Raw genomic sequence first — 11685 nt, forward strand, 5'->3', positions numbered from 1 at the left:
CTTTCTTTCTTTCTTTCTTTCTTTCTTTCTTTCTTTCTTCCTTCCTTCAGAACTTCCTTCTTTTCTTTCTTTCTTCCTTCCATTCTCTCTTTTTCTCCCTATCCCCTTCTTTCCTTCCCTTTCTTTCTCCCTCCCTCATTCCTTCCTTCCTTTCTTTTTTTCTGCTTAGAGAAGACTAACTTGATTTTCCTGTAACTTGGAAGAGAAATTTTCATTTACATATACACTCACATGTATATATATATTTATTTATTCATTTGTTTTTCTTATCTTGCAACATAACTCAAAATTTCATCTGCAAATTCAACACTATTGGTGGTATAAATGGGTGATTTCTTTGAAAAATAGAAAACTTATTTTTTCTGTCTGTTTCCATTAGTTCTCATATGTAAGTATGTTTAAATACTCTCTAAAGCAGATTAGCTTAATATCTTGGAATTGGGATTTTAAAAAATCATGTTGTATAACATTTATTTAAATTTTATAGTAACCAAAATCATAATGAGAATACACTAGAGGACTTTGAAGAACAGTACCAATTTTGTGGCTAATTTATTAATGTTTATCACTTTTATTTAAGTTCTTATTTACCTGTACACTAATATATTTTTAATCTAATCCATTTTGTCTTTCAGGCCAACATTTACTTACATGACTGATTTAAGGGACTTTACTTTTATTTTTGCCAGTGGTACTTTTAATTTTTTTATTGTTTTAAAATTTAGCCCTCTAGGATATTGGCCATAAAGAAAAGGAGAGGTATGAGATTATCTTACCATTATAGAATGGTAAGATAAAGTGAGAGTTTCTTTTAAGGATGGAAGAGACATAGGGTACATATTTGTAGGCATGAGAGAAGGAGCCATTGATCTTGGGAGAATTTGAAGGTAAGAGAGAGTAGAGATGATAGTGTGGGTAATCTGCTGGAAAAGATGAGAGATGGGTGCTTGTAGAGAGGTTGACTTTAGCATGGACAAAGACCACCTCTTCATCAAGGCTGAAGTGAAGGAGCAGGTAGTGGGGAAGATGTCTGAGTGATGTGAAACAAGGATGATGGGAAAAGAGGAAACTTGTCAAGTGGCATCATTTTTTTCTATGAAGTATCAGATGAGGTCCTCAACAGAGACCATATAGGAAGGGAGTGCTGCAGGTAGTTTGAAGTGAGACAAGAAGGCTTTGAATTGTTATGTAACTATAGATACATAGATGAATAGATAAAGAGTTATTATTTCTCTTTATGATAAAACTTGTTATACTATTGATAATAGGATTATTGTATTAATGGGTATGATTAATTTTGTGACTCTTTTTGTGTACTGCCAGGTTGCCATCCCCCCCTTCCATTCCACCAACTTTACCAACAATATTTGTGTGTACTTGCTTTTTCATAATCCCATTGTCATTGAGCTTTGCTATTTTTAGTTATTTTTTCCAATCTGATGGATTGGATGTGGGATTTCAAGGTTATTCTAATGTGCATTTCTCTTAATATTAAGAGGATACTATGCCTTAATATTAAGAGAAGATAATGCCTTAAGGCATTGTACATTAAAAAAATGACCATTGGCAATGTTTCTTTCTTTCTTTTTTTTTTGGTAAATGTTTTGTTTGTATGTGTTGACTGGTAGTAATTGAGTGCTGCCCTTAAATATTTGTGTTAGCTAGCACATTATACATTTTAAATAAGATTTTATCTGATATGTTAATAATAAATATTTTCTTCAAGGTGGTAAATTAGGTAAATTAAATTCTTCTAATCTAATTTACTATCATTGTTTTTGTGCAAAACTTTTTTCAGACTTTATGTAATCAAATCCTGTTTATCTTGCTCTCTTTGGATGGGAGGGATTGTATAAAGCTGTGATAGTTATGGTCAGGTACTTAAGACCCATTTTCTATTGCTAAAGCTGTGGCTTCCCATAGAGATGGGGATAGGGACTGAACCTCTGATTTCATTGACATAGAAAACTACCTTACTCATGTAGGTTGGAATAGTCTCTGCAACTTATAGTCTTAGAAAGTTGCCTAGAGCACCAAGAGTTTAAGGTACTTCCTCAGGGTTATTGAGTCAGTATGTGTCAGAGATGGGACTTGAACCCAGGTCTTTTTGGATTAAACATTGGCTCACTAGCCACTATGCCAGATTACTTCTCATTGCTACCACACAGGTTGTTATTTTAGGGATTCAGTATACTCACCACCCTTTGTACTGTTTTAGAGATTAAATAGACTTTCTTCCCTTTCTCCTTATTCTCTGTCTTCTATGTGGAAGCAGCTATATTCCCAAGAACCAAATTGTTATCTTGTTATGTCTTAGTAAGTATAGCTTTCAGAGTGAGTGGGATGGATGCAACTTGGGTAGTACTGGTTTGGCCAAACTTTCTTGTCATTGATTATAAAAATTTTATGAATTTTGAGATATGCAACCTTTATTTTATTGACTGTTTTTTTCTATCTCAGCTAGTCATTCTCATACTCAACTTGTCTAAACTTTGTTTTTCTCAGTATCCTAAAGCTAACAACTATGAGACTTCTGTAACCATCAAACCCGTTCAAAGTCACCACCAATATAGAAATCAGGTTTTTGGAATTGTTGGGTGTAGAAAGGTAGAAAAAGTGGGAGGCAGGTGTCAATTATGTATTTCTGCAATTCTGGTTTAGTGAAAGGGCTGCTAAGTGGCACAATACTTTCCCTGGAGTCAAGAAGGTGACTGTTCCTGAGTTCAAATCTGGCCTTAGACACTTACTCGATGTGTGACCCTGGAAAAGACATCTACCTCTGTTTGCCTCAGTTCCTTATCTGTAAAATGAGTTGGAGAAGGCAATGGCAAACCACTCCAGTATCTGTGCCAAGAAAACAGCAAATGGGGTCACAAAGAGTCAGATACAAGTGAAAATGACTGAACAACAATAGTTTAGTGAAACCAAGATGAAAACTAAATGTAGGCCTCCTGATTCTTAGTCCAGTGCTGCTGCAAATAAACACTATATAAGTAATAGATAATAAATACCAATGTTAGAGGAAAAGAAGTTTAAGTAGTTATCTCAGTCACAAATAAACCATATAAGGATGTGTCATTCTCAGATGGCACAGCTGTGGAATATGATAAGACACTAGGCATATTGGTTATATATAATGGTTTACAAATAAGCTTTCTTTGTCTTCTGCCTCCTGAATTGAGTCACATAACTGAAGCCTTTTTAGTAAAGGGAGACATCTTTTAATCAAAGCATTTTTCTAATGTGATCAGGAATTATAGTTCTTTAAAAATTCACGTAAAATTTCCTGGGAAAGATTGGTAGAATCCTTTGCCTCTTACATGTTATTAAATGGAAAAATCAATTTACTTATTTCTTTTTTGCCATTTAGATTTATGAATATGTGGGTTATATTTTCAACATATAGAGATTTTGTCATTCACTTAAATCAATACTTGACATATATGCCCTCTGGAAAAGAACTTTAGAAAAGAACAGGATGATGATAGTTTCTTTGTACCCAGTATCAAACCCTGATCTTTTCCCTTCACACTGACCTCAGACTAAAGCAACGCATGATAATTTGGATAGTATGCCATTAAAAAAAACAAAGAAAAGCTGGAGATGGGTAGTCGTGTAGCCAAGTTGAGGAAGAACAGATTGAGAGCCCAAATGCTGCTTTAGTGTACATTAAATACCAAAGGAACGAGGGGAGAGGAAGGCCTCCAGATCTTTGTGTAGATAATCCCTGTAAGTGTGCAGGTAATCACTGTAATCTCTTCTGAAAGAATCCCAAGATGAGAGGCTGTGGATAGATTGCTATCTGTACTGATAAATGGAAAATCTATCCTGATAAGATTTTGGATTCTCTGAAGTATAGAAATGCTAATATATTATGTGCTCTATTAAATTTTACCTTATATCTACAAAAGGACCATTTCCCCTGTTTTCTCTGTACAAACCTGATTGACCTGATTATGTTCCTGTTAATGTATGTCTACGTACACACATAGACATAGATACACATACAGAGAAAATGGAAACTGGTCCTTCTATGAATACAAAGCAAATCTTCATAACATATATCATATATAAATTATATACTTTTGTTCAGGTTTGGGATCTCAATTGTACACTAATCTTATACTTCCAACTGCCTATAGGATATCTATTCTTGAATGTTTAGCAGGCACAGCAAGTTCAGTGTGTTTTCAAACAAACTCATGATCTTTTCTTCCTTAACCCCTAAAATTAGTTTCCCTGTTCAACTTCCCCATTTCATTCAGGGATGTCACCATTTCTCTAGTTTCCTATGTTATTAACTTTGGAGTCATTTTCAGTTTCCTTATATTTTACTTCTATAGCCAACCTGTCAACACATTATATTGTTCCTTTTTTTCAGAATTTTTTTCTCCATAATTTCTATTCCAACTGTCACTAGTCAGAGGCCTCATGATCTTTTTTTTTTTTTTTTTGGCAAGGCAATTGGGGTTAAGTGACTTGCCCAGGGTCACACAGCTAGTAAGTGTCAAGTGTTTGAGACCGGCTTTGAACTCAGGTCCTCCTGACTCCATCTCATGATCTTATTAAATTACTACAACAGTTCCCTAGACAGTCTCCCTGGTTTCTTCCCTCTCCACGTAATTCTGTATCTCAGTAGAATTTAAGCTTCTTGAAGAAAAGGATTATTCTTCATCTTTGTCCTTGTATCCCTAGTACCTAGCACAGTGCTTTGTACATTTGTTATTCATTTGTTTTGGTTGTGTCTGAATCTTTGTGACTCCATTTGGGGTTTTCTTGGCAGAGATACTGGAGTGGTTTGCCATTTCCTTCTCCAACTCATTTTATAGATGAGGAAACCGAGGCAAACAGGGTTAGGTGTCTTACCCAGGGTTGTACAGCTAGTAAGTGTCTGAGGCCAGATTTGGACTCAGGAAGATGAGTCTTCCTGACTCCAGGCCCTGTGCTCTGTTCACTGTGCCACCTAGCTGCTCTTGCTTTATACTTAGTAGGTACTTAAAAAATTCTTACTTAGTTACTATATTGCTGCTAACCTAATTTTTCTAAAACATCACTTTCCTAAAATTATCTGCCTGAACAGGAATTTACAATGACTCTCTATTGCCTATCTCTTTAAGTCAAAACTCCTTTCCTCCTCTTTCAAAATTTCTGTAATTTGGTCCCACTTTATCCAAGCTTATTTTCTACCATTACCTCCAATGAATCCTCTCTGCTAGCCATGGGAGCCTCTTCACTCTTCTCTGAAGAGCACTATGACCCCTTTTTTCCATCTGGAATGCTTGTGTCCTTTTCTTCTTCCTCCAGATCTTCAAAAGTCATTTTATCCCATCCCTTCCTTGAAGCCTTCCCTGATTGTTCTGTCCTATATTGATCTGTGTCTACTCTGAACTTCTATTACACTAAAAGTCAGCACCACGAAGCTTCATACTCAGTCATTCTCTAATTATTCCACACGTGTTAGTCCTTGCTGCTCAACTGAATTGTAAACTTGAGGACAGGGATTATATCTTACCCTTCTTCTGTACCCGCTTAGTACTTAGCAGACTGTTGGGCAAATAGGATCATAGACTTAGAGCAAGAAGGACACCATTTAGTTGGAATCCAACAAATATTTCATTTTTTTTTTTTTTGCATCAAGACCAACCAATTAACAAGTCACAGTGGACTTTTGTAGAAGTAATGACTTGGAAATTTTCATGAACTGGCTTTAAATGAAGATTTTCAACTTTTCCATTAAATGAAATACCTTTATACCCTGTTTCAAGGGGACAATTTTTCTTGACCTTTTCCTGCATATTCAATTGTAGAGAGACTAATGATGATATGTAGGTTTATATTTAACTTTTTCAAGGAAATAAAATATTTTTATTCTTTATTATTTCATTAATACTTACAATTGACCCTTGAACTATCTTGTCCTTACTCTCTTAGGGTAAATTTAGAGACATAGTAATTAGATTTGCCTAAGAGGTTAAGTTGAAGAAATGGTAAGGAAAACCGGATTTCTACTTCACTGAGCTATTTAAAGATCAGATTGCCTCCCTCTTTCTTAAGGAAAATTTTTTTTACACAGCCAGGGAAGTTCAAGATTCTCAGATTAACCCCTGATGGGAGTGGTAGTATATGTAGAGAGCATTAGCTCATCCTTGTTCCACACCCTAGGTTCATTAGAGTACATAAAGGAGTAGACAACTTGCCTGTGATTAGGGATCTTTACTATTTGTAAGAGCTTTTTCTTCTTTCCAGAAGAAACCAGACTATTTGGCTGTGATTGCCTCTATTGAAAGTCCTGTGCTAAAATCATATTCTTTAGGTCAATTAATTAGTCAGATCCTCAGAATTTAACCTTAGTTCTCTGCAGCAAGTGCAACTACTGCCTACTGGAGCCATATATCCTTCTTGCTGTAGAACCTTTGCCTAGAGCCAACAAAGCCCAAACTCAGCATCTGGTAAAAATTAAAAATTTCACAAGCTCGCCTTTTTGTTTTTCCTTTTTAAGTTAATCCTGGCTAGTTGAAAACTCTTAACTCCTTTCCCTCAACCCCCAAGTATACAAGTATATTGCTTAAGGTACTCCATGTAATAAATTATAACATCTTTTTTGTTTGTTTTTTAACATCGTTCTCCCTCTCTCTCTCTGAATCACATATGTATCAACATATTTATCCAAGTATCAATGTCTTGCCTCAAACACTAACTGTGTGACCCTGGGTAAATCAATTAACCTCTTTTAGCCTCAGTTTCCTCATCTGCAAAATAAGGATAACAATAGGGCCAACCTTACAGGGTTATGGTGAGGATCAAATGAGACAGCATATGTAAAAGTAGTTTGCAAACTTTAAGGTGCTATATAAATGTTAGTTATTATTATCAGTTAGTTGATTGGTCAGTTAATTAATTTTACTCCAATGACTGGGGTTTTGAGGCTGTCCTTAAAGGTTGGAAAGGTCTTTCCTAAATGTTAGGTAAGAGATCTGGGGTATGAATCCTAATGGGTCCCATTACTCCAACAAGAAAAGATACTTACCTGTGGCCCAGCAAAGGCAATACTGAGAAACCAGGCTACACCAATCATAGACTGTCCAGCCTTTGTGTTGCTCTTCACAGCCAGGGGTCTGGTGATGGCCAAGAATCTATCCAGACTGATCACTACCATCATGAAGGCAGGAGCGTACATGGAGAAAAGCTTTAGGTAGCTGAGAGCTTTGCATAAGAACTCTCCAGCATACCACTGCACAGTCACATTCCATATCCCATCTAATGGCATAACAATCATGGTTTCCAGCAGGTTGGCTAGCGTCAGATGCTTAAGAAGCATCTTCATCCGAGTGAGTTTCTTTACTTCTTCTTTCTTCTGGGTCTGCTTCTGCAGCTTCATTAGAAAGGAGGCATTGAAGGCTGTAGAGACCAGGAAAAGGAAGAAAGTGACCATTACCCGGATTTTGCCAGACAAAGTCAGGGTGGGGAGATCCTTATGTGTTGTTGGGAAGCTACTGTTAATGAATGAGCAGTGAGTTTGCTCCTGCTCAGGGTAGGCTCTGTTCGCCATAGCTATATGCCAATAGACTTTGTAAACTTATGTTTCTGGTACTTCTGATTATGGTGACAGGTCATAAAGTCGGGTTTTATTCTGCCTTACCTAAATGGAAGTGTCCTTGGCATAGATCTGTGTCAAATTATGTTCCCTAGATACTCAGGACTTTATGTGAAAGATCAAGGTGAACTTGTTCAGTGAGCATCTAATCTAAGCATGTGCTAAAGCAGCTTATGTTGAACACTTTCTGAGGGTCAGCTGTAACTGTAGTATTGGAACAGATGGCTTTTGTAATCCCTTTCAAAGTCTGATTCACCTCCATTTTTCTTTCTAATAGAATAGGAGGGACTCAAGCCTTATTTTTACTTTAAGAATTTACTGATTTTGTTATACTAGTAATATTAACTGAGGTCTTTAAAAATTGTTGAATTTTAGTTGTATAAAGAACACATGCAGAATGAAATAGGAATGCTGAAAATAAGTGCATTTAAAACCTGACAGTCCAGTAGAGGTTAATGTTTGCTGCTTACATATGTGAAGTATCAACAAACTATTCAAATTGCCTTTCAAAAAATACATGGCATAAACATAGGATGGGGAGAGATCAATTTCAGTAGCCATTCATGTTAAAGACAACTACAGTATTTAGTTGACTGGGAAATTCAGTACATGCTAATGAATGAGGTGTTCAGGAGGACTAGCACCAGGTGTGAGGGCTTGCTGAGCCCTTTTCAAGATTGCTTATCCACCTTTAGTGTTCATCTGATTTCCCCAACTCTTGTCTGTGTCTCCAAGAAGCTGTAGAATGTGCAGTGGCTGCATTCTGGCAAATCATCTCAGCAGATGGGCAAAACTGGGTTGAGGGTAACTGATAGGCCTCAAACCTGTTGGTGAGTTAGGGGAATGTCTATACAAAGTATGTGAAGACTTTCCCTGGCCAAATTTGTTCCAACGGCCATGAAGGTGGCTGAAGCAGGTGCTATGGAATGCTTATAGCTTGGTCAGGCATCAAGGACAGTAAGGTCTTCTACTACACCCTGGGCCGTTGCCAGTCATCTTTACTTTTGCCCTGCCCCTGGACTTCGATGACTCAGGAAGAGAGAGTGAGGCTGATGGCTCCGTGCAACTTTGTCTCATTTTAATCCAAATCACTCACAAATCAAGATATCACCTGTGATGTCATTGGTCCTCTTTGAAAACAAAGGACAAACAACAACATAGACTCATGATATGATGTGGCTACAAAAAACCAAAAGATGAATGTAGTCTTAGGTTGCCTTAATAGAAGTATAGCATCAAGAATAAACATGTTTGATAGTTGTGGGACCATATCTTCATTCTGTTTGCCACATTTTAAGAGACATTTATAAAAATAGTGTTACCAGGATGGTGAGGAGTATGGAAACCATATCATTCAAAGAACAATAGAAGGAAATCGTTGGATTTGTTTTGCCTAGAGAAGAGAAGATGGGTAGAGGAAATGATAGCTGCCTTTATCTATTTTAAAGACTGTCATGTGGAAAAGGAATTGGATTTATCTCTGTGGGAGAAGGCGGTAGAATTAAGATTAGTAATTGGAAATTATATGGAGAAAACTTAGCATAGGGGAGAACTTCCTAAAAATTAAGGGTCTTCCAAAATGGATTAGGTTGTCTTGTGACAGAGTGAGCTCCTCATTTCTGGAAGTGCTCAAATAAAGCCTCTCTGGTTCACTATCAGGGATGTAGTAGAGTGGATTCCTGCATGGGGTAGACAGTTGGACTACATGATGTTCAAAGTTCCTTCTAACTCAAAAATTCTATATTTTTTTGATTCTTAGCCAGTGTTTTGGTATCTACTTTGTTTACCTTACTTTATGATGAAATCTAATTGATTTAAGACTTAGATAATATGAAAAGGAGAAGGGCAGTGGTCAGGGGCAGCTGTGGTGTAAAGCCCAATCTGAATTAATTAACAGTCTGAATTTTAGAATATTTTTAAAGAAATAAAGTTTATTATCTTCAAGCATAATATGTGATATAAACATATAAAACATGTGTATTGATAGATAAAATGAGATAAAAGAAATACATTTCATAATAGGTCTTATGACATAAAATGTGTTAGAAATTTAAAAATCTTATAACATATGAGTTCTATTCAACACCAAATGGCAAGTGTCTGCAGCTGGATTTGAACTCAGGTCCTCCTGACTCCAAGGCTGCTGCTGTATTCACTGTACAACCTAGCTGCTCCCAAAGCAATTAATTTAAGAACAAATTCCCTCTATTACTCTAAACTCAGAAAACCCACCAAGGAAGAAATTATTTTGACATTTTTCCTCAATAACTTCCTCTTCCTCGGCAGCTAGGTGATGCAGTGGGTAGAGCACCCGTCCTGGAGTCTGGAGGACCTGAGTTCAAATCCAACCTCAGACCCTTGACACTTCTTACTAGCTGTGTCACCCTGGACAAGTCACTTAACTCCATTGCCTAGTTAAAAAAAAGAAAAAAAAGAAAAGAATAATTTCCTCTTTCATTGAGCAAGCATTTATTGAATGCCTGCTGTGTACTAGGTTCTGTACCAAGTGCTGGGCATACAAAGGAAAAAAAAAACAATTTCTTCCCTTAAAAAAAACTTTTGTTCTATTGGAGTGTATATGTGTGTGTGTGTGTGTGTGTGTGTGTGTGTGTGTGTGTGAGTGTTAATGGAAAATCATCCTCTGTTAAAAGAATTGTCCAATGCAGTGCTGTAACCCTGAATTCACCAATGAGGTAAGCTACTTGGACTTGTTCAAAAGCTTGAATATATAGCCATTTCTCCTTTCTCAGCGACTTCTGTTATAGATACCAGAAAATACTGAATTGACATGAGATCTTTTATATTCTGCTAGCTATGATGGCATTACAAGCGGATGGGATGTATTTCCTACTGCTGATTTTTTTTTAATAACGTGAGTAACATGGACCAACTTATAATTCTTTCTTGACTCACCAGCTGTAATGGGCAACCTAGAAACTGGAATGAAAACAATGGACAGTGAGGATGACTCGAAGTTACAGTCAAGAAGTCAGAGGTAATGATGAAGGTAAAGAGCTTATACAGTAAGTAATGAAGAGTGAGAGACTTGGATGGTAAGAAAGTTGTTTTTAAAGATGGAGAGCTTCAAATTTGAGATCTTATTTGGAACAGTTTCAGGTGATGGTAAAATTCAAGGCATGGCTGTATGGGCAGAAAATTAAAGTGGGATAGAGATGAAATTAATCAGAATTCAGGAAATTGAGGAAGTTTGGGGCCAAGGTGTTATGTTGGTCATTAGTGTGGATGTTGAAATCATCATGGCAGGGGGAAAGGGTGGAGAGGAAAATTGTGATCCAAGTATTCAATCATCAAGGAAGGTGGAATTCTTTGTGGAGGTTGGGTGAGAGGGTGATTATAGGTAAGAGAGATATACTTTAGAGAAAAGAATGTTAAATGAAAATGGTCTAGGAATTGGTTTGCAAGTAGACTAAATCTTCCTTCTCTGTCTTTGAATATACAGAGGAGTAGGATTAGTGGTCATAGGAAAGAGCTTCTGGGATTGTATAGGCTTTGGGAGAAAAATGCTGCACTTTGGAGAAAGTCTAGTTTTGACTATGGAGGAAGAAGAAGTACTAGATTAGGGAAGAGTGGGAGTATAGATTTCTTTCTGAATATAGTGTGATTACTGTTTAGTGCTATTACAGGTGCCATCTTATTTTATCCTATCAAAAATGATACTCTGTGACAACTATGGTAGAAAAAAAGAGCAGTTTTCCTTTATGTTAAATTCAAAGAATTTTGATGTAGGAACCTGAGATTGAATGCAAGGAAGAGTTTACAAAATCAAAATGGTAAAAGGATCAGAGATTTAGATCCTGAAATGACCTTACAAATGATCTAATTCAGGGATCCTCTAGCCTGAGGGTCAAGTTCTCCTACTTTTGTATGGCTTTTGGCTAAGAATGATTTTTACATTTAAAATGATTATTTAGTTGTAACATTTAAAAAAAATTGAGTCCCAGATTCTCTTCTGCCCTCCTGAACTTCCCCCATTCCACTGAGAAGGCAAGGATTATGATGTCAGTTATCCATGTGAAATCATGTAAAACACATTTCCATATTAGTTATGATACCAAAAAGCAAGAAAAATA

General features: G+C 36.6%; 1 protein-coding gene across 1 annotated transcript in view; it reads right to left on the reverse strand.

Moving 5' to 3' along the window:
• The window catches only part of GNRHR (gonadotropin releasing hormone receptor), a 13872-nt gene extending 6323 nt beyond the window's left edge, over window positions 1–7549 (reverse strand). The window contains exon 1 of the mRNA XM_027835967.1: window positions 7028–7549. Within this exon, the coding sequence (XP_027691768.1) occupies window positions 7028–7549 (522 nt within the window). The remainder of the gene's footprint in view (window positions 1–7027) is intronic.
• Between the last annotated feature and the right edge of the window lie 4136 nt (window positions 7550–11685).

Source organism: Vombatus ursinus, unplaced genomic scaffold, assembly GCF_900497805.2.
Source record: "Vombatus ursinus unplaced genomic scaffold, bare-nosed wombat genome assembly UNPS02014818.1, whole genome shotgun sequence".
NCBI lineage: Eukaryota > Metazoa > Chordata > Mammalia > Diprotodontia > Vombatidae > Vombatus > Vombatus ursinus.